The sequence below is a fragment of the Anolis carolinensis genome, unplaced genomic scaffold (assembly GCF_035594765.1).
Source record: "Anolis carolinensis isolate JA03-04 unplaced genomic scaffold, rAnoCar3.1.pri scaffold_25, whole genome shotgun sequence".
NCBI lineage: Eukaryota > Metazoa > Chordata > Lepidosauria > Squamata > Dactyloidae > Anolis > Anolis carolinensis.
This window is the reverse complement of record NW_026943834.1, coordinates 163,360-187,933: the sequence shown is the minus strand read 5'-3', so window position 1 is coordinate 187,933 and position 24,574 is coordinate 163,360. Positions and strand designations below refer to the sequence as shown.

Genomic DNA, 24,574 nt, shown 5'->3' with positions numbered 1-24,574 from the left:
CTTGTGTCTTCTCTGATCTATTGTGTTTTCTTAGTAGGATAATGCCACAGGCTACTATGGGTGCATCTACACTGTAGAACTAAGGCGGTTTGATACCTCTATTGGGTACTGGAATCTTCCTTATACATTTCATCAAAATTACTATAAACCACCTTTGATATTGGGTGCATCTGCACTGTAGAATTCATGCAGTTTGGTATCACTTTAATTGCCATGGTTTAATGCTACAGGAGTTTAGTCCTCTCTGCCAAAGAGTGATGGTACCTTATCAAATTACAGTTCTCAGCCATGGTAGTTAAAATGGCATCAAACTGCATTAATGTGATAGTGTAGATGCACCCATTGTCATCTCTGGTTATTTCAAATTATGAGTTGAGATATTCTGTCCCAAAATCTGACCCTTCGTGATGACATGAGGAGGAGAGAGGAAACCTATGACTTCATCACATGCAATAAAATCAATGTTTCTATACACTTAAGAAACTGCAACCGATGGTGCCCTTCACATGACACAATTTTCAAGTGTGGGGTAGAGGTATCTTGCCATTTCTAAAGTGTGGGTTTTCCTGACGATTTCCAAGCTGTTTGGCAAGTGACTTATTCTTTAATTCCCTATGTAGAGATGTGTTAGCATGCCCAATTTAACATGTGATGGGAATTCCTCCTCACCTGTTTGTTAACATAACTATGACGTCACTATGGAGGGAAGAGCTAAGATAGGCAGTATTGAAACCTTTCTTCCACCATTACCATTTTGGGATTGAGGAAGTATAGCAAACATTCAAAGATATTCAAAACATTCAGTTGTTTTGCACTTGTTTCTGAGCCCCCTCTTTCAACATTCCCCCCTCTTCCTGTGTTATTTTCCTTCTCATAAAAGTCCTTTTGACATCTTACTATTTTCTCTATTGCCTTTCTGAAACTCATGCTGTGCTGTCAGGCTTTTGTTTTGCTTATCAAAAGGCTAGCAGAGACAGACATATAAGAGAGCTAAAGCTTCATTTCCCCCCTCCCTCCTGTTCTCAATTCTGCAACCTAAGAATAACCCCTCTGTATATGTTGTGAGTTTTTGGGGCTGTAAATTGACCTCCTGAGATTACAAGGACAGAAAGAATACAAGGAGGGACAGTGGGAGTCTTTACCATGTGATGACAAATCAAACGGATAAATCCCAAAGAAAGCGGAGAAGGAGAAGGGTGAGATAGGGGTAGGGTTATAATTTGTTTAATTTCCAAATGAAATTGCGAAGCTTAAGGGAAAACCAACTATCCCAAATGCTTTACATATCCCATGTGATGAAGTCCTTAGATATTTTTTTTTCGTGTCAGGAGCAACCAGAGTTGCTTCTGGAGTGAGAGAATTGGCCGTCTGCAAGGACATTGCCCAGGGGATGCTCGGATGTTTTGATGTTTTTACCATCCTTGTGAGAGGCTTCTCTCATGTCCCCGCATGGAGCTGGAGCTGAAAGTGAGAGCTCATCCGCACTCTCTCCGGGTGGGATTCGAACCTGGCAGCTTTGAGGTCAGCAACCCAACCTTCAAGTCACAAGGCTTTTATCCCCTAGGCCACCGGAGGCTCCAAGTCCTTAGATAATCAACGTAAACACACAGTACACCTGAAGTTTCTGCAAGTTGCAACAACTTGATTGAAATCAACTAGCACTGACATAATGGAGGCTGGATGGCCATCTGTCAGGAGGGCTTGGATTGTGTCTTCCTGCCTGGCAGAAAGGGTGGACTGGATAGCCCTTAGGTCTCTTCTAACTCTAGGGTTCTAGAAACTAAGGATTCATCCATATCAATAAGCATATTGAAACCCGGTCTACTTCTGGTTTTGAATTTGATAGGTAGGACACATCCCTGCAACCTATTCAAATTAATTTCATTTGCAAAGAAACCGCCTTTGGGGTCTGAATGCCGACCACCCCGGTGAACAAAGGGCCGGGATACATTCGTAGACAAAACACAAATGCTTGCCAGCAATGAGATAAAGCACACCACCAGTACATCTGTTTTGCATATAATGTTTCATATGGGATTGTGCTTTCTTCGGAGGCCATGATCCACATCTAAACCTGTGAATTTAGTGGTGATATGAGGTCGATTTAAAGATACATCAGTGGGCTATTTTACCTTGTCTGGGTTAAGCGCATGTTGTGCAGATCAAGCCTTTCATCTAGGTTGTAACTGAGTGAATTAAAATCTGAATCGGGACCCCCGAAGGTCATCTAGTCCTCCCCGCTGCCATACAGGAATACACTTTGGAAAGACAGACCTTCACAGGCCTTCTTGGGCAGAGAAAGACTAAAGACCTTGTAAAACTACAGCTTCCAGGATCCCATAGCATTGAGCCATGGCAGGTACAAAGCAGAGTCAAACTGCATTAACTCCACAGTGTAGAAAAATGGTTGGTTGCTGTTTTTGTTGTTGGGCGTTTTCACTTTGTCTGCCCACACTTTTCCCCCTTCCAATAGCTACACATCCCTAAATTAAAGGCACAGAAGACTTTGCACCCTCTATAAGTCTAGATTGGAGCCCCAGGTGGTGCAGCGTGTTAAAGCACTGAGCTGCTGAACTTGCAGACTAAAAGGTCCCAGGTTCAAATCCGAGGAGCGGAGTGAGCGCCCGCTGTTAGCCCCAGCTTCTGCCAACCTAGCAGTTCGAAAACATGCAAATGTGAGTAGATCAATAGGTACCACTCCGGCCAATGTGAGTAGATCAACAGGTACCACTCCGGCGGGAAGGTAACGGTGTTCCATGCAGTCATGCCGGCCACATGACCTTGGAGGTGTCTACGGACAACGCTGGTTCTTTGGCTTAGAAATGGAGATGAGCACCAACTCCCAGAGTCAGACATGACTGGACTTAATGTCAGGGGAAAACCTTTACCTTTAATGTAATTTGATGTTTAATAGGCTTTTCCTTAATCCCTCATTATCCAACATTCTGCCGGCCATTTTATGTTGGATAAGTGAGTTTCTACTGTACTGCAAATAAATAAATAATCAAAACCTCTGAAAGTACCATTTGCCATAGATGCAGACAAAACGTCAGGAGAGAATGCTGCTTGGACATGGCTGTACAGCCTGAAAAACTCACAGCAACCCATTGTGGGGGTTGAAGTGCAAAACACTTGGAGGGCCAAAGTTAACCTTAAGTTAACATCAGGGGAAACCTTTACCTTTACCTACCTATAAGTCTAGATTATTCAGAACACAGGCCACCACTTTGGCTTGCTGGGGATGATGGCGGTTATAGTCACCAAAAGCTGAAATTTGGGGTCAAGTCTGGCCAGGAGCCCTGCTTTGTATGTGTGCCATCTTGGTTCCGGGTCCGTGTTCTTTTGTGCCGTCTCCCTTCTGCTGGTTTTCCTTCAAATTTCGTTATATTCACTTTAATGTGGTTACGTCCCCGGCTACGTGCTGTTTTGCTGCTTCCCGGCCAGAACGTAATTGACTTAGGTGGACGCACAGGCCGGCTAATGCATTTCAGGTGTTGGTGTGCGTGCGGAGGAGAAACAGAATTAATTCGTTCCAAATTGATGTTTGCTTAGTGGAACACGCAAGGAGGAGAAAGAAGCCTGTGCGCCCACCCAAGAGGCACCAAAGGAGATACACCAGGCATGGGCCAACTTTGGCCCTCCAAGTTTTTTGGACTTCAGCTCCCACAATTTCTGTTAGGAATTGTTGGAGTTGTGTTTCTAAAGGCTTTCACTGGGTTGCTGTGAGTTTTATTAGGCTGTCTGGCCATGTTCCAGGAGCAGTCCCTCCTGATGTTTTGCCTGCATCTGTGGCAAATGTCCTCAGAGGTTCTGTTGGCAAGTGGAGTGTATATGTATTGTTGAAGGCTCTCGTGGCCGGAACCACGGGGTTGCTGTGAGTTTTTTTGAGCTATAGCCAGCTGCAATCAATCACTACTGATCAAGAGGTCATGAGATCGAAGCCCGGGTTGTTCATGATTAAGAGGTCATGAGATCGAAGCCCAACCATTAATAGCTTAGCTCGCTGTTGACCTAAGCAGCTCGAAAGACAGCGAAAGAAAGCCGCCTTGAGTCCCTACAGGTGAGAAAGGCGGGGTAAAAATGTTGTAAATAAATAAATAAATCTGTCAAGTAGAAATTGTAGGTACCACTTTAAGGGGGGAGGCTAATTTAACTAATTTACGACACCATTAAACTTCCAGCAGCATGCAGAAAGGAATGAGGAAGTACTCCATCAAGGACTCGGTGTCACAAGTGGACGATGGAGCAGCAGCTCCCCCTGTGGCCGGAATCGAGCATACCCTCATGAAGCCGGAAGCTGGAAAATGTTAAATTGCCTCTGTGTCTGTCTATATATGTCGTATGTCTAATGGCATTGAATGTTTGCCATGTATAAGTACATTGTGATCCGCCCTGAGTTCCCTTTGCGGTGAGAAGGGTGGAATAATAAATACAGTAGAGTCTCACTTATCCAACATTCGCTTATCCAACGTTCTGGATTATCCAATGCAGTTTGCTTCCCGCCCCGATCCACAGCTGTTTCTCTAGACAGCAAGGATTGAAATTTTTATGGATTTAATTTCTGACAATCTTGCTACTGTAAGTTCATTTTTTTGAAATTCTATCTTTTTTGTAGTCAATTTGTTAGTAGCCATATGCTTTTGTAGTCAGTGTTTTCAATATAATGCAATGCTTTGGTGCTAAATTCATAAATACAGTCATTACTACATAACGTTACCATGTTTTGGACTACTTTTTCTGTCGATTTGTTGTAAAACATGACGTTTTTTGGTGCTTAATTTGTAAAATCATAATGTAATTTGCCCCAATGGCAAAGTGCGTTAAAGCGCTGAGCTGCTGAACTAGCAGATCGAAAGGTCCCAGGTTCAAATCCCGGGAGCGGCTTGAGCACCCGCTGTTAGCTCCAGCTCCTGCCAACCTAGCAGTTCGAAAACATGCAAATGTGAGTAGATCAATAGGTACTTCTCCGGCGGGAAAGTAACGGTGCTCCATGCAGTCATGCCAGTGGCCACATAACCTTGGAGGTGTCTATGGACAACACCGGCTCTTGGGCTTAGAAATGGAGATGAGCACCAACTCCCAGAGTCAGACATGACTGGACTTAACGTCAGGGGAAAACCTTTACCTTTACCTATCTTTATTTGTAGTCAATTTGTTAGTAGCCAATGTTTTTGTTGTCAATGTTTTCAATATAATGCAATGCTTTGGCTCTAAATTCATAAATACAGTCATTACTACATAACGTTACCATTTTTGGACTACTTTTTCTGTCGATTTGTTGTAAAACATGATGTTTTTTGGTGCTTAATTTGTAAAATCATAATGTAATTTGACGTTTAATAGGCTTTTCCTTAATCCCTCCTTATTATCCAACATATTCGCTTATCCAACATTCTGCCGGCCAGTTTATGTTAGATAAATGAGACTGTACTGTACTGCAAATAAATAAATAATCAAAACCTCTGAAGGTGCCATTAGCCATAGATGCAGGCAAAATGTCAGGAGAGAATGCTGCTTGGAGATGGCTGTACCTTTGAAGATGCCATTAGCTACAGATGCAGGCGAAACGTCAGGAGAGAATGCTGCTTGGACATGGCTGTACAGCCTGAAAAACTCACAGCAACCCATTGTGGGTGTTGAAGTGCAAAACACTTGGAGGGCCAAAGTTTGCCCATGCAAATGGTTAATGGAAATGCCCATATTTTGCTCCTGCTTCAGATATTGATCGTAGCTCACTTGGCATCCTTTCCTGATTGGCTGCTTGACTTTCTCTTTTATTGGCTGATTCCTTTCTATATAAAACACACACACACACCCCAGAGAAGGTCAGCTTCAGTTCTGACAAATTCTCCTTTTGTGTGGCAGGGTCCCGGGTCAGAGATCCTCAGCCACGCGTTTCCTGGACTCTCATCACAATGAATCCCGTTGCAGAAGAACAACAAACAAAAGCCTCATGAGAGCGTGGTACGGTGATGCCGCACCCGTGCACTAAAAATAAGCAGAATTAAAATTTATCCTTTGTATGTCTTTGTCACGTGCCGAGCCGAGAGACATTGGAACAATCCACATGAGACTATTTGCCTAGGATTAAGCAGCATTCACATGGGCCGAGATGTGATATTGGGTTTGCATAGCATGGATCTTCGCATGCACAAAAAAGCAAGCCATTCTTGCAGCATAAGGAAGTGGTTCAAACTATGACTCTAGAATCCAGGGATTTATAGTATGGCTAGGTGCTGGATTAGAAAGCACTGAGCCACGGTAGTTAATCTGGCATCAAACCACATTCCAAATACACATATGCATTTGACTTAAGAGAGAACTGGTATAAAATCTATATATATAAAAGAGTGATGGCATCACGGCGACCCACAAAACAGCAAAAATTCCGGCCCCCCAACCTCGAAATTTGACAACACAACCCATCATCCATGCCTCTAGGTTGATACAACAAAAAGAAAAGAAAAATAAAGTCCTAATTAGAGAGAGAGGAATAATTGCTTTTATCCAATTGCTGCCAGTTAGAAGGCTAAGCTCCTCCAACTTGGTCTCCTAGCAACCCAATAAAAAATAATAAAAAACACTAAAAAATAATTTAAGACACTAAAAATTAATACAATACAATAATAAAATATAATAAATAAAAAGATAACTTACAATAAAATTAATTAAAAAAATACAAATAACGTCAAATAAAAATTACACAACAATTTTTAACCAATACCACCGCCACTTTGCCACAGCAACACATGGCCGGGCACAGCTAGTGATATATAGATGGTATATTACACCACAAAAAATTTCAAAATTTTACAAAAATGTCTCCAACAAATGTTGGAAATGTGAACAACAGGTAGGTACTTTTTTCATACATGGTGGACCTGCCCAAAAGCTAAAAAAATTTGGAAAGATATACACGGAGAAATACAAAAAAATATTAAAGACTAACATTAAAAAGGAGCCAGAATATTTCTTGCTAGGAATGTTGGATTTGGATAAAGACAAAGACAAAGAGATTCTATTTAACCACCTGACAATAGCAGCCAGAATAACATATACGAAGAAGTGGAGATCAAAAGAAATACCGAAAAGAGAAGAATGGCAAAATAAAGTCCTAGAAATAATGAATATGGATAAATTAACTTACTGGCTCTCTCCGAATCAAGGATTACCGAAAAAACAAACGAACTGGGACACGGTAAAAGAATATTTTAATCAACTTAAAATGGAGCTTATAATTTGAAATGATAAGAACAACAAGAAAATATTAGAGACAAAGGGGAAGAAGACGGTTTGGACTATAAAATACTAAAATACAGAAAGTCACAATACAAACACCAAGGAATAGATGGAAGTCAACCCCTCCCACATACTTTTTTTTCCTCCTTGTTCTTACTTTCATTCTTTTTCTTCATTTTTCTTTCTTTCTTTCTCTCCACCCATATTGTTCTCCCACTTTCCATGTAATTTTTTTATTTTTATCCTTAAATTTATTATTAATAAAAATTTACCACAAAAAAAAACAAACACATTCTTTCTTTCTGCAATATGGAACCAACCATAGTCTCTTTCATTATTGACCATTGCAACAGTCTGAATGCACTTCCACCATCATGGCTGTATCCTAAAGAGATATAGCATGGTGAGGCACTAGGGTGTTATAGTTTGTAGATATAAATAAATAGAAGCATTGCCAAAGTTCCTGAACCAAAATATACCCTGCAGTATAATAAAGTGTCACTCAGGCTTGCGAAACAAGTAACAGTAACTTTACTTAATTTAATTAACTTAATTGCGCAGTGCAGTAATAGATATTTAATATGTATAATGACCATGGAATGGTTTTAGACTATGATTTTTGGATGGCATGATTTTAACTGAATGCAATGTTTTAAATGTCGATATGTTTTAAATGTTTAATCTTTAAACATTTCAAGCTTCTATTTTATATATGTTTTAAGGCATTGGACTGTTGCCATATGTAAGCCGCCTTGAGTCCCCTTCGGGGTGAGAAAGGCGGGGTATAAATAGGGTAAATAAATAAATAAATACTTCAGTTCAAAAGGTCAAACAGGGCAACAATATATACAGCAGTCTCTCTGAATTCACACAGAGAACAGCGGAATAAACAGTTCCTTTATATGTGTTGTCGAAGGCTTTCATGGTCAGGATCACAGGCTGTTAGGAATTGTGGGAGTTGGAGTCCAAAACACCTGGAGGGCCCAAGTTTGCCCGTGCCTAGTGTAGCCTCACCTTTTTGGAATAATAAACCTGAACGCAAAGTATTACGTTACCCATTATGCCATGCAACACAAGGCTATTGTCAGATAACAAAACGAGAGGCACCTTTTCTCAGGTGTCTTATGCAACCAAACGAGGAAAAACATAACATAACGAAGCTTTTAAATCCCAGGCTGACTCAGTCCCATAAAGGGAGCTTGAAGGTTGGGTTGGGAGGCTTCCGTGCCCACTTTCCTTGTGATTCATCGCTGGGCTTGGCTGTTGTTTACTTCCTTCCAACCAGATCGATCCTATCTGCTTCGCCTTCTTCATTTAAAAGCTGTATTGTTCATGGACTTGGCAAATTGGGGTTCAAGTGGTGCCAAAATGCATTGATTCTGCAGCATAGATGCACCCAAATATCTTGCCACTGTTTGGCCACAATACAAAGAGCAAAGATCTAATTTATTTCCCAGCAATGAGGCTATAATTTGCCACCACATCCCAATACTACGTACTGGGCTTTACAGAATGAACCAGTTGCAATGAAATAAGGGTCCACAATTAGCACAATCCTATGTACTGGGCTTTACAGAATGAACCAGTTGCAATGAAATAAGGTTACACAAAGGTCAGAATGCTACGTACTGGGCTTTACAGAATCAACCACTAGCAATGAAAGAAGGGTGATCACATGCTACGTACTGGGCTTTGCAGAATGAACCAGTTGCAATGAAATAAGGGTCCATAATTAGCACAATGATAAGTACTGGGCTTTACAGAATGAACCAGTTGCAAAGGAAGGGTCCACAATGAACAGAATGCCATGCACTGGGCTTCATCGAATGAACCACTTGCAGTGAAATAAGGATCCAAAATGAACAAAATGTTATGTACTGGGTGTTGTAGTATGAACCAGTTGCAATGAATTAAGCGTACATAATGAACACAATGCTATGTACTGGGCTTTACAGAATGAACCACTTGCAATGAAATAAGGGTCCACAATGAGCACAATCCTATGGACTGGGCTTTACAGAAGCAACCACTTGCAATGTAAGAAGGGTCCATAATGATCACATGCTACGTACGGGGCTTTACAGAATGAACCCGTTGCAATGAAATAAGGGTCCACAATTATCACAATGTTATTGAATGGTCTTTGAAGATTGAACAAGTTGCAATGAAATAAGGATCCAAAATGAACAAAATGTTATGTACTGGGCGTTGTAGTATGAACCAGTTGCAATGAAAGCAAGATCCACAATTAACAAAATGTTATGTACTGGGCGTTGTAGTATGATCCAGTTGCAATGAATTAAACGTACATAATGAACACAATGCTATGTACTGGGCTTTACAGAATGAACTAGTTGCAATGAAATAAGGGTCCATAAGGAACATGATCCTATGTACTGGACTTTCCAGAATGAACCAGTTGCAATGAAAGGGTCCACAATGAACACAATGCCATGCGCTGGGCTTTATCGAATTAAGCACTTGCAATGACACAAGAGTCCACAATGAGCACAATCCTATGGACTGGGCTTTACAGAAGCAACCACTTGCAATGTAAGAAGGGTACCTAATTATCACAATGGTATTTAAGGGGTTGAAGATTGAACCAGTTGCAATGTAATAAGGTTCCACAAAGGTCAGAATGCCATGTACTGGGCTTTAGAGAATCAACCACTAACAATGAAAGAAGGGTCCATAATGACCACTTGCTACGTACTGGGCTTTACATAATCAACCACTAGCAATGAAAGATGGGTCCATACTGATCACATGCTACGTACTGGACTTTGCACAATGAACCAATTGCAATGAAAGAAGGGACCATAATTAGCACAATGGTAAGTACTGGGCTTTATAGAATGACCCCCTGCAATGAAACCAAGATCCACAAATGAACATAATGATTTGAACTGGGTTTTACAGAAGCAACCAGTTGCAATGGAAGAGGGTTCCCTAATGATCACAATGGTATTTAATGGGTTTGAAGACTGAACCAGTTGCAATGAAACAATTATCACAATGGTATTGAATGGTCTTTGAAGATTGAACTAGTTGCAATGAAATAAGGTTCCACAAACGTCACAATGCTACCTACTGGGCTTTACAGAATCAACTACTGGCAATGAAAGCAGGATCCATAATGATCACCTGCTACGTACTGGGCTTTACAGAATGAACCAATTGCAATGAAAGCAAGATCCACAAATGATCACAATGCTATGTACTGGGCTTTACAGAATGAACCCGTTGCAATGAAATAAGGGTCCACAATTATCACAATGCTATTGAATGGTCTTTGAAGATTGAACCAGTTGCAATGAAATAAGGTTCCACAAAGGTCACACTGCTACGTACTGGGCTTTACAGAATCAACCACTAGCAATGAAATAAGGGTCCATAATGATCACATGCTACATACTGGGCTTTGCACAATGAACCAATTGCAATGTAATAAGGATCCATTATTAGCACAATGGTAAGTACTGGCTTTATAGAATGAACCACTTGCAATGAAAGCAGGATCCACAATGAACAAAATGCTATGTACTGGTCTTTACAGAATGAACCTCTTGCAAGGAAAGCAAGATCCACAAATGAAGATAATGCTTTGAACTGGGCTTTACAGAAGCAACTACTTGCAATGAGAGAAGGGTCCCTAATGATCACAATGCTATGTCCTGGATTTTACAGAATCAACCACTTGCAATGAAATAAGGGTCCATAATGATCACATGCTACGTACTGGGCTTTACAGAATGAACCAATTGCAATGAAACAAGGGTCCACAATTATCACAATGGTATTGAATGGTCTTTGAAGATTTAACCAGTTGCAATGAAATAAGGTTCCACAAAGGTCACAATGCTACCTAGTGGGCTTTACAGAATCAACCACTGGCAATGAAACCACTGGCAATCACTATGGTAAGTACTGGGCTTTATAGAATGACCCCTTGCAATGAAAGCAAGATCCACAAATGAACATAATAATTTGAACTGGGCTTTACAGAAGCAACCACTTGCAATGGAAGAAGGGTCCCTAATGATCACAGGGGTATTTAAGGGGTTTGAGGATTGAACCAGTTGCAATCAAATAAGGTTCCACAAAGGTCGCATAGCTACGTACTGGGCTTTACAGAATCAACCAATACATAACATTTTGTGCATTGTGGACCCTGATTTCATTGCAACCCTGGGTTATTCTGCAAAGCCCAGTACATAGCATTGTGATCATTGTAGACCCTTATTTCTTTTCAACTGGTTCATAACATTATGTTCATTGTGGAGCCTTATTTCATTTCAACTGGTTCATTCTGTAATGCTCAGTTCATAGCATTGTGATGCTTGTGGACCCTTATTTCATTGCAACTGATTCATTCTACAAAGCCCAGTACGTAGCATTGTGTTCATTTTGGACCCTTATTTCATTACAACTGGTTCATGCTGAAAACCCGTTACATAGCATTGTTTTCATTGTGGACCCTTATTTCTTTGCAACTGGTTTATTCTGCAAACCCAGTACATAACATTATGTTCATTGTGGACCCTTATTTCATTGCAACTGGTTCATGCGATAAACCCAGTAGATATCATTATGTTCAATGTGGACCCCTATTTCATGCCTAGTTTATTCTGCAAACCCGGTACATAGCATCGTTTTCATTGTGGACCCTTATTTCTTTGCAACTGGTTCATTCCGCAATTGTGGACCCTTATGTCATTGCAAGTGGTTCACTTTGTAAAGCCCAGTACATAGCATTATGTTCATTGTGGACCCTTATTTCATTGCAACTGGTTCATTCTGTAAAGCGCAGTACGTAGCATTGTGTACGCAGCATTCCATAATGTGATAATCTTTTTGGATCCCAATGTGATTGTGTGTCTGTTTGGATCCCAATGTGTTGTTGGGTCTGTTTGGAACGCAATGTTATCATGGGTCTATTTGGATCCAAATCTGAAGATGTGTCTGTTTGGATCCCAATGAGATGGTGTGCTTGTTCAGAAACCCATGTGATTGTGTGTTTATTTGGATACCAATGTGATAGCCTTTTGGATCCCAATGTGATGCTGTGTCTGTTTGGATCCCAATGTGATTGTGTGTCTGTTTGGATCCCAATGTGATGGTGGGTCTGTTTGGAACGCAATGTGATGGTAGTTCTGTTTGCAATGAAATAAGGATCCGCAATGAACATAATGTTACGCTGCAGGCCTGAGAGCAGGAGAGAAGGGCATCGCCACCAACCGTGGCTAGTGAGCATGTGTTTAACGTTTTGCTATCCTGTGTTTCCGCTCTAGAGAACGAGCGCAGGGTCTCTGGCACAGGTGATGGAAGGCAGCCTAGCATCCAGCCAGCAGCACCACCCAACCAGCCGACAGGGGCGGGCTAACCCGAGACGACAGCGCAGACACAGACGGCCGGGACCAGTGGTTGGTAATGACGATGCACCTGGCCTTGGGACCAGCAAGGGTCACAAGTGAGTTCCCAAGTTCAAACTCAGTTAGAGGAGTTCCCAGCCTCATTGGCACCTGCTCCCATGCACAGCCAGGCACAGAGCTCGAGTCAACCCACTTCAAGTAGTAGCACAGGTACTTCAGGGTCGTCAGTCATTGACGATGAGCAAAACCAATACTGGGGAACAGAGAAGTGGCTCTGCACCTCCTATGCGGGCAATGCATTTGGGGTCACACCTCAATCAAAAAACAGTCGATAAGATATTGAGGAACGAGTTGATGAGGAATATAAAGAGAGGATGAAGAAGAGGAAAGTGGACCAGAATTGGTTAGCTTGTTACACCATATATGCAGGGGTAATTGTCAGGAAGTACCCCGCTAGGGCCCCCTCTCTTTTCCAATACCAGAACATTATATATTCGGCCCACCGTAACTTTTCGGGTGACGGTTGGTTGGAGTACGATAAGTGTTTTCGGTCAGAGGCAGCAACCGATCCCACAATACGTTGGGAGGTTATTGACAACCAGATATGGATGTGGGTCATGTCCAAGGCTAGGGCACTCACAGGAGTTAAAGCAGACAGTGGCCACACAATTCACGGTGCAAATGGAGGGCAGCCCTGTCATCAGGGAGCCAGCGCATCACACCAGCAGCGAGCGCCATGCTGGGAATTTGCCTCGCATGGGGCTTGTTCTCGCAAGGGCTGTGGATTTCAGCACAGCTGTACCATATGCAATGGTGCCCATTCCATAAAAAAACTGTGGAAGAATTAGATCATTTCGGCCAGCCCGGAGAGACAACCAGTTTCTTCCCAAAGGGACCCAGCCCAATTAATATACCAAAATTGGACCAGTGGCTGAGGACTTACCCAAACACCACGGCAGCTGAGTATCTTGACGGTTATAGCAACGGTTTTTGGATTCCAGCACATGGTCCTAGGACCTCTTTCAGGTCAACAAATTTAAAGTCCACTTGGAATGGAGGCAATAGTCACACATAAGATTGAGAAGGGGGTTAAGGAAGGTAGGGTTTTAGGCCCCTTTTCTTCACCTCCATCCCCCAACCTGAGGGTGTCACCATTAGAGATTGTGCCCAGGAAGGTCCCAGGAGAATATCGGCTCATTCACCACCTATCCTACCTACCTTTGAACTTTTCTTGCCGGGTTGTAGCGCCAGGGAGGGCTTTCCTGAGGAGGCTATGTGATGCCATAACAGGCACCACTAGGATGCATCACCACATCAGAATCACCAGGGCTATTAGGTCAGACTTACAGGATTGGCAGCTGGCCAGGGGATTGGCGCGATGAGGGCATTATGGCAGACCTGACATTCTTAGAGATTACTATTTGAGAACACAAAAATGCTGGACCATTCTAACAACTATCATGTCAGACTACACAGAGAAGCCATTGAAATCCACAAGCATGTGGACAACTTCAACAGAAAGGAAGAAACCATGAAAATGAACAAAATCTGGCTACCAGTATTACAAAACTCAAAAATCAGAACAGTAAATAAAAAGCAATACTCTGAAAACAGAGGATTTCCAGACATGAATCAACCAAGGGCAGTTAACGACTCTAAACAAAGGATGCCCCAGAGGCAGGAAGAAGACAGCAGATAAGCTTTTCAATGCTAATTAAAGTGATTAACTACACAACATTCACACTGACCTCTCTCACCCTAGACTTTCCACAGATATATATTAACCTCTTTGCTTAGTTTTCTCCATCCTCTGAGGATGCCTGCCATAGATGTGGGCGAAACGTCAGGAGAGAATGCTTCTGGAACATGGCCACACAGCCCGAAAGACATACAACAACCCTGTGATCCCGGCCATGAAAGCCTTCGACAACACAATCTTTTCAATTTCACCCACAACATTATTTCTGAAATTTTAAAAGTTTGATATTGTTACCAAAGAATAAAATATTTATATATTTTTTAAAGCCCTGAACTTTCTAAGCCCAGAGTACCTAAAGATCTACTTTGGCTATATCTACCGGGCTATATCCACTGTGGCCTGATACAATTTGTTTGTTTGGTTATTTGTTTTATTACAACTGTATGCCACCCTTTTCCCAGAGTAGAACCCAGATATAGAACCCCTGCTTTTGATTCCCTTATCATTTTAAAATTTGGATAGACGTCAATGAGGGCAAGTTTGCTATCTTAATCTCTCCTTATTATCCAACATATTTGCTTATCCAACATTCTGCTGGCCCGTTTATGTTGGATAAGTGAGACTCTACTGTATGATGAAATATGCTTTATAATGTTGAAAGAAAGAGAAGGCATTAGCTACCTCTTCAAGTACCTCCCTTTGGAAAGCAGTTAACTTCCAGTCTGCCATCTCACCACTCATGTTTGTGTGCCAACACTGCTTCTTTACACTTACAGTTCAAACCTACTCCATTACCTGCTTAATAAAGTGGGAGAAAAGATAATCACCATAGTCATTATAGTCACCAGCTTGTGGGAAGCTGTAAATACATTGCTGTTGGTCATCCTGGGGCTTGTGCCATGATTGAGATTGAAAGTTTAACATCAGCCTTGTCCTCACGTTGCCATTTAATTTATTATTCCTTGATGAGCAGGCAGTCTTTTCTAAGGGAAGCCTTTGTCTTCTACCTACCCATTATAACTATAGCCACACAGTTCTGCCTGGTTTTTTTTACACCGGCTTTGCTGATCTGAGTTTCTCAAGTTGCTCCTGACACGTTAATTGAGGTGTGCATTACAATCAATTGCATATTATGCTCAAATAAATACGGGTACATGGTTCGCTAGCTAAAAAAGAAAAACCTGGGGTGATAAAAGGGTTTGTCCAACTTGATTCTAGAGGTTTATTTGCTTAGGACTGCCTTTAGACTAACCCTGAAATAATGAGACCAGACTCATGAACTTATCCATGGAGTAATTTGATCAGCCTTTTGTTTACAATAGATTTTCCTCCACCACCCCCATACACATACATACTCATCATATAGGAAATATTATTTCTATTTTTATAGAATCATAGAATCATAGAATCATAGAATAGTAGAGTTGGAAGAGACCTCAAGGGCCATCTAGTCCAACCCCCCGCTAAGAAGCAGGAAATCGCATTCAAAGCACCCCCGACAGATGGCCATCCAGCCTCTGCTTAAAAGCTTCCAAAGAAGGAGCCTCCACCACATTCCGGGGGAGAGAGTTCCACTGCCGAACAGCCCTTCTCACAGTGAGGAAGTTCTTCCTGATGTTCAGGTGGAATCTCCTTTCCTGTAGTTTGAAGCCATTGTTCCGTGTCCTAGTCTGCAGGGCAGCAGAAAACAAGCTTGCTCCCTCCTCCCTATGATTTCCCCTCACATATTTATACATAGCTATCATGTTTCAGCCTTCTCTTCTGCAGGCTAAACATGCCTAGCTCTTTAAGCCGCTCCTCATAGGGCTTGTTCTCCAGACCCTTAATCATTTTAGTCGCCCTCCTCTGGACGCTTTCCAGCTTGTCAACATCTCCCTTCAACTGTGGTGCCCAAAATTGGACTCAGTGTGATTCCAGGTGTGGTCTGACCAAGGCAGAATAGAATAATGGGAGCAGGACTTCCCTGGATCTAGACGCTATTCCCCTATTGATGCAGGCCAGAATCCCATTGGCTTTTTTAGCAGCCGCATCACATTGTTGGCTCATGTTCATCTTCCTCCCCACGAGGACTCCAAGGTCTTTTTCGCACACACTGCTGTCAAGCCAGGCATCGTCCCCCATTCTGTATCTTTGATTTCCATTTTTTCTGCCGAAGTGAAGTATCTTGCATTTGTCCCTGTTGAACTTCATTTTGTTAGCTTTGGCCCATCTCTCTAGTCTGTCAAGATCGTTTTGAATTCTGCTCCTGTCTTCTGGGCAAACTTCAGACCTCCAGGTGTTTTGGAATTCAATTTCTACAATTCCTAACAGCCGGTACGTGAATACAGGATATTTCATTAAATGCAATCTAAGCATCAGTCCTTGAGGAAAAGATAGCACTTACATCTAAATAAGTACATATAGTGCTATGAATCTTGAGGTTTATTTCAATTCAATATATATTTCAGAAAAATAGCAACATATTACAGTTTATTTAAGCACATACCTGTTAAAAAGTTGACAGTAACCCACGCAGAAATACCTGGTATAAAAAGAGATTCAAGGGAAATTTTAAAAAATCTTTTGCAACTTATACAAACCTTTCTTTTATCATAATTTGGGTTTGCTACAGATTTATTTTGTATAACTAATTGTGTTTTTGCTGCACATTTAAAAATTCAGTTGGCAATCATTTTAGATAGCAACTGCAAGCAAAAGATACAGGAAGTCAGTCACCAAATATGCAGTCTAAATTGGCTATGCTTAGACCAGGAAGACTTTGGTGAGCTAAAAGAAATGTTTATTTAAAAAATCATCACAGGGGGCTCTTTGATGACAGGATTCTTTATATAGGTAGGAATGCAAGCTAAGAATCCTGCTTTTATGTATGCAAGGCCGTATTTGTCTAAAGTAAGGGTGTAACTACTTTTTCTGTCTCACAAGTGATATGTGCATAAGGAAATTATTGTTTGTTAAACTATGCTGAGTAACTCCTTAAATAAAACAGAAGATACCATATCTACCGGATGCTGCCTCTCTTTCCTTCCCTTATGTACTGAGGCAATTTACTGAAAGCTGTACATGAACTGGCATGAACACCAGATTATCCGCATTTGGGAAAGTAATGATCACATTATTTTCTTGTCACTTGCAGCTTTCTCATTTTCACTCAGTCACCTTCTTTGTTTGGCATTAGATCAGGGGAAGATCATAGGATCTTGAAAAGACACACACACACACCTGCATGCGCCCCATCCCAGAAAAATTGGAGTTATTTCAACAAAATCATATTTGCTCTCTAAAGCTCCCAAGAAGAGAAAGCTGACATGGTAAAGCAGTTTGGGTGTTGGACTATGGCTTTGGAAACCAGGGTTTAAATTCCTGCTCAGCCATGGAAACCCACTGGGTCACCTTGGCCAAATCTCACTCTCTCTGCTTCAGAGGAAGGCAAAAACAAAACCTTCTCTGAACAAATCTTGCCAAGATCATGCCACAATAGGGTTTCTATAAGTCAGAAACTACTTGCAGGAACACAACTGTCCCTGCCATATAATAATAATAATAATAATAATAATAATAATAATAATAATAATAATAATAATAGGTAGTAAAGGTTTTCTCCTGACATTAAGTCTCTTGGTGTCCGACTGGGGGGGTGGTGCTCCTCTCCATTTTTAAGCTGAAGGATCGGTAGTTTGTAGACATGTCCAAGGTCATGCGGTCAGCATGACTGTATGGAGTGCTGTTAGCTTTCCACCGGAGCGGTACCTATTGATCTACTCACATTTGCATGTTTTTGAACTGCTAGGTTGGCAGAAGCTGGGGCTAACAGCGGGACCTCACCCCGCTCTCCGGATTTGAACCACCAACCTTTCAGTCAGCAAGTTCAGCAGTTCAGCAGTTTAATCCGCTGTGCCACCAGGGGCCAATAATAATAATAATAATAATAATAATAATAATAATAATAATAATAATAATAATACTTTATTTATATTACGCCCTTCTCCCTGAAAGGACTTAGAGTGAATTACAGTATATACAGACGGAGGCAAACATTCAATGCTTTGTTACATGACATACAATGAGACACAAATACACAGACAAAGGCTTATCCTTTCATTTCTTTCTCTGGAGGCGATGCTCATCTCTGGCTCTGAGGGAGGTGCTCTTTCTCCATTTCCAAGCTGAGGAGGCTGCATGTGTAGACACCTCCTGGTTGTGTGGCCAGCATCACGGCATTTTTTTGCTTTTTCTTGCCAGAGGGGTACCTATTGATCTACTCACATTTGCATATTTTTGAACTGCTAGGTTGGCAGGAGCTAGGGCTAACAGGGGGATCTCACCCTGTCTCGCAAATTTGAACTTCCAACCTTCAGATCAGCAGTTCACCAGCACAAGGGTTTATACCCATTGAGCTACAGCGGCCGTAGAATCAAAGTAACTGTGTGAAAACAAAGTCACGTACCTTCATCCGTTCCATCCATTATGGAGACACAATCATCCCCTACTAAGAATGGAGATTGTTGAAAAACAGACTTCACCTAAATGTAAAATAAGATTTATTTAGAAATATATTATGCAAAGCAGAAACATCCCCCAGAAAATACGATGACCTTTTGCAGCTAGATTTTTGACTTCTAGCAAATATTCTCACACTATGATGGTCTTCCCTATTTTGAAATGCAGATACACAGTAAACATTCTCTTACACATGTACACAGGAAATGGATTTATCTTTCAGAAGAGCACCTATGATCTTTAAGAGGAAAAAAAACCAGCCAAGCCTATATTGCTACATTGTTGTTATTTTTTCTATATGTAAATTTGAAGACAAGGAGTGTTTCGTTTTTGGAAAGCTGTAACGCGACACCATGTTGCTTCACATGATGCTCCAGGGATGCATCTACACGGCAGCATTAATGCTGTTTGACACCACTTTAACTGTCATGGCTATGGAATACTTTTACAAAGTCTTCAGATTTTTCTGCCAAAGACTGCTGGTGTGCCTCACCAAATTACAACTCCCAGTATTCCATAGCATTGAGCCATGGCAGTTAAAGTAGTGTGTTGAACTACATTAATTGTACAGTACAGATGCACACCAATTGCTAATCTGGATTGGAATCTATAAGATACAAGAACCATTAAGCCACAACCACAGAGCAGCTAGCCATGACTATGAATGCTGTTTCCCCAATGTCTTTTTGTAGTTACTGACAAAATTCCTACTATTACACTGTACTACCCAACTTCAAAATTTTGGATAGCATATGAATATGAATGGTGTCCTCTAAGATCAGAATACATTTCTAATGCAGCTTCTATCTGTATGTTTCTATCATTTTTTATTCCCAACATTTCTGATGAGAACGGTTTCAACAAAATCACAAGTGCACTAGTTACATAAATTATATGACAATAACAGAAAAAAAGAAAAAGTACCTTGTCCAACAGTTCCTGAGCCTTTTCTCCTGGCAAAAGCTTTAACCCAGCTGTTGCTTTGAGGACCAAAGGGGTTGACTTCCACAAATTCTCAGGGACATCCTCTTTAGCAACCGCCAGTAGCTCATTTATTCCTTCAGCACTCTGGAGAGACAAAAAAGGACTGTATTTTAGCAGTTTAAGAGAAGAACATACTTGGAAAAGATGAGCATACACTAATATTCAAATCCTGATATGAGCTGTGCTTGAACTCATTTCAAATAATCTGGGAAGAAGGGACATGATATGAGAGAATATAACATCTCCAAGCAGAAAGTTCAGGTACTACAGGTTTGAACAACACCCGGCCTTCCAGATGTTTTAGATCAGTGGTTCTCAACCTGGGGTCCTCAGATGGTTTTGGCCTATCACTCCCAGAAATCCCAGCCAGTTTACCAACTGTTAGGATTTCTGGGAGTTGAAGGCCCAAAACTTCTGGGGACCCCAGGTTGAGAACCACTGTTTTAGATTATACTTCTCACAATTTATTACAATTGGCTATGCTTACTAGCACTCAAGGGTATTGCAAGCCAAAGCACATGGAGAACCCAAAGTTCTCCCATCTCTGAGTTTGCAAGTGATGGAAAGAAACTTCACTCAAGACCTATGAGAACACACAATAATATCACAGATGGACAAATAGCTGCATGAGGCAGCACACACACACACACACACACGTGTGTGTGCGTGTATTTGCCTTGTTTTTAAATTCAATTGTATTGCGTCACGTCATTGTTAGCCACCTTGAGTCCCTATGGGAGAAAGAAAGGATACAAATAAAGTAAATAATAAGAATAAGAATAATTCCTATGCATCTAAATTTCCTGTCATACAATTCAAAAGTGTGTGGTAGAAATAATCTAAATGACCTGTCATATACAATTCAAAATATCCCCAATCATTCTCAAAAAATTTTTGGTAGTAGTCTAGATCAGGGGTCCTCAAACTTTTTAAGCGGAGGGCCGATTCACAGTCCCTCAGAATGTTAGGGGGCCGGACTAGGATGAAATAGTCCAAAATTAAGATTGTTGATGATCTCATCAGGCCATCAGAAGACCATAGATAAGGAAAGGGGCCCTCAAAGACCATCTAGATGGTTTCATAAGACCATAGGTAAGGAAAGGTCCCCCCAAAGGCCATCTAGACAATCTCATAAAACCATAGGTAAGGAAAGGGACCCTCAAAGGCCATCTAGATGGTCTCATAGGACCATAGGTAAGGAAAGTGACCTCCAAAAGCCAGCTAGATGGTCTCATAAGGTCGTAGCTAAGCAAAGAGACCTTCAAAGACCATCTAGACAATCTCATAAGACCATAGGTAAGCAAAAAGACCTCAAAAGACCAGGTAGACTTAGGTCAACCCTAAGTCTAAAGTTCAGGACAGGGGCCAGGTAAATGACCTTGGAGGGCCGCATCTGGCCCCCGGGCCTTAGTTTGGGGACCCCTGGTCTAGATATTATCCTGAGATTATCACATTTTTTTTAAACCAATCTTCTGACAGCTTTAAACTTTTTATAGATGCTGAGGACTGGAGAGCAAATATGGGGGTAGACTGTGTGACGTCTCAAGAGTTATAAAAATGTTGATCTCACAACTCTGTCCATCTGGCATAATATCACCTTGTCTCGAAAAGCACAGGATCTCTAGAAACCTTACAAACCGTAAGACTTTAGCATCTTACAGAAATAGCTATTATCCAACAGAGCATAATGCACATTAATTTTAATGTCAACTGGAAAGCAATCTGTAATCTGACACTATATTCGTACACATATTTACTCAGAAACAATTATCGCAGTGCCCAAGAGGTCAGTGTACACAGGAGTATGGCTTAAAGTGCTCATTTTATAGAGCAGAGAAAGAGAGAATCACAAATGCATGTCCTCCTGGACTGTATGACTCAAATTACCTTATCAACATTGTCAGCGTAAGCAGAAAGTCCTGGTTTTATTGCTCTGAATGTGGTATGGATTAGTCTGGGAATTTCTGTTAAAAAGGAAACAAATATTAATGAAAGTAATCCACATATAATCCAATGGTTTCTAAATTTAGAAAACACCAAAATGGAAAAACTATACTAATTAGAAAGGCACGGCCAAACTTGGGCCCTCCAGGTGTTTTGGACTTCAATTCCCATCATTCCTAACAGCCTCAGGCCCCTTCCTTTTCCCCCTCAGCCGCTTAAGCTGATCAATTCCTCTGTTTGCTGTAGGAAAGGGTTAAGGGAGAGGCAGTGGGCAGGGTCATGCAAATTCCACACCAATGGAGAGAGAAAGGAACACTGGGATGTGGCGCTCACTGTAACCTGCAATGTGATAGGAGGGAGTGCTTCTGTTGGCTCCTCAGCACTGTGGGTTGTAGCTGTTTGTAGAGGTGGGAGGCTGTCTGTGTAAGTGGACACCTCTGCCACATACACACATGCACACTTTCACGCTTATTATGTGTATATAAATATACTGGCTGTTCAATGAGGTTCACATATGCAGTCCTCTGTTTAGCTGCCAGAAGAATGTGCTTGCAGCACAAAAAAAGTGAGTTGACAAAACTCTGTAAGTTGTTCTCCAGTTTTATTTCTAGATCAAATTCTCCAATGTGTTCCTTCCCTTTAATTGCATACAGAACATTGAAGAATATTACTTATCTCAATGCTTTCATAGTGTACCAAGTTCAAGCAGTTACAAAATATCAAGAGGTAGCCATTGCCATTATTGTACAACAGGCATGTTCTAACTTCGGCCCTCCGGGTGTTTTGGACTCCAACTCCCACAATTCCTAACAGCCGGTAGGCTGTTAGGAATTGTGGGAGTTCGAGTCCAAAACACTCAGAGGGCCGAAGTTAGACCATGCCCACTGTACACAATGATTTTTTAAAAAAGCGACCGCCATACCTACATTTTCATCTAATTAGTAAATGTTAGCAAAGGATGTTCATTTGAAAAAGGTCATTCTACCTTTTGGTTTCTGTGAGAACTTAAATACATGTATGCGTGTCCCAGTGCTTCCAGCATTGAACATGATGCCGTAGAAAATCGTCTCGCCGTCAAGCTGATTGTTCAAGTCATCAGGAAGATCTCTTGTTTTGACATTCAAATTCCATTTTATGTATATAGCAAACATAGCAGCACACATGAAAGCAGCAAAAACCCAGAACAGTTTTGGTATCTTCATTTCTTCTGATAATCCTCCTTTCACTTCAAACCAGAGTTCCCCATGGCACCTCTGTATTTAAAACAAAAAGAAAACGGATAAATGAGCAAATGTGCAAAAATAATAACATTTGGCTGTTGAAATAAGATGTGGAAACTTTCTACAGCTTTCTCTTAAGATTTCCCTAAAATTATTAGGAAGCTGCTAAGAGTTTCTGTTCATTACCAAATAGTTACCAGTACAAACACAACCCAATCTGTCACCACGTATTGTGAATTAACTAACAACAACCTCTTAGTCTTCCACACATCATTACCCTTAAAGGCGTATTTATCAAATAAAACAGCATTATCTATTAAGGAAATGGGACAAAGATAGCAGCTGTAACAAAGAAGGCCTTCATATATGTTGTTGAAGGATTTCACGGCCGGAATCACTGGGTTGCTGTGAGTTTTCCAGGCTGCATGGCCATGTTCCGGAAGCATTCTCTTCTGACATTTCACCTAAGCAAGTGGGGTTTATATATCTGTGGAATATCCAGGGTGAGAGAAAGAACTCTTGTCTGTTTGAGGCAAATGTGAATGTGCACGGGCTAGAGCCGCTATTAGGGCCTACTCCGCGGCTTTGCGGGCAGCCAGGAAGACCTTCACGACTGCCCGCATAGCGTCTGCAACTGACAGACCATCGGAGTTGTTTCGGGTCGTCGGGGTATAGAATCTCATTATGAATTAATGAATTACGTACGCAGTAATGCTATGTAATAATTACTGTATTTACGAATTTAGCACCAAAATATCACGATGTTTTGAAAACATTGACTACAAAAATACGTTGGATAATCCAGAATGTTGGATAAGTGAGACTCTACTGTATATTGTTTCTGTACTCTTAGCAACAGTTGATCAGTAGGAATAGGCTAGGTTCTGTCACGCGCTGGGCCTGTAACTATTGTCTTTTGTATAGGACATATACTTTATGCCCAGCGGGAAGCCAGGGCACCTAAAGAGAGGTTCTTAAGGATTTCCCTGAAAAGGATGGCCTTTTGAGTCTTTAATGAAATAACAAAGTCTTTATTGATGAACAAATAATAAATCTTCAAGGAGTCAAATAACACTTCAAGGTTTCCTTAATAAACTGTTGGCTTTTCAATCTTGTCCTCAGGGGACGGGCAATTGGCTTGGGATAACTATATTTTCTCTGTAAATTTAGCCACTGTGAGTCTCAGATTTTGGAGGAAAGGTATAGTACAAATAAAGTAATTGGCAATCTAATCCTTTTTTCAACTACTCTTGTTGGTAACTAACTACATCTTGTGTCAGTCAATTATACCGTTCAAATATGTGCTGAATTCGCTTTTGCCAGTCATTAATCTCCATCCATCCATGGTATAACAACAGTTAAGTATGCATTAAAAAAAAAACCTCTAATGCGTTCTAGTAAATATTCTGATGGCATCACCAATGTCCATTAAAACCCATGTGTGATGTATGGTAGAAATGGGCTGAGCCTTTGCTGTCTTTGAGATTGATGAAAATGTAGAAATTACACTGGAGGCTTAGAGAATTGAATAGTATAGCAAGGCTATAGGGAGAAGAGTGGAGAGTGATGGGATGGGAAAATGGATGCTGTCATAACATCCTGGGGAGTCATATTCA

General features: G+C 41.2%; 1 protein-coding gene across 1 annotated transcript; it reads right to left on the bottom strand.

Annotated features, from left to right (window-relative positions):
- Positions 1-16,573: 16,573 nt before the first annotated feature.
- Positions 16,574-23,035, bottom strand: LOC103282882 (ectonucleoside triphosphate diphosphohydrolase 6). The gene is made up of 5 exons (XM_062966619.1): positions 22,724-23,035; positions 21,682-21,758; positions 19,735-19,878; positions 18,758-18,833; positions 16,574-16,834 (listed from the first exon to the last, which is right to left on the bottom strand). The coding sequence occupies exons 1-5, from the start codon at positions 22,938-22,940 to the stop codon at positions 16,776-16,778; spliced, it is 573 nt and encodes a 190-aa protein (XP_062822689.1). The 5' UTR covers positions 22,941-23,035; the 3' UTR covers positions 16,574-16,775.
- Between the last annotated feature and the right edge of the window lie 1,539 nt (positions 23,036-24,574).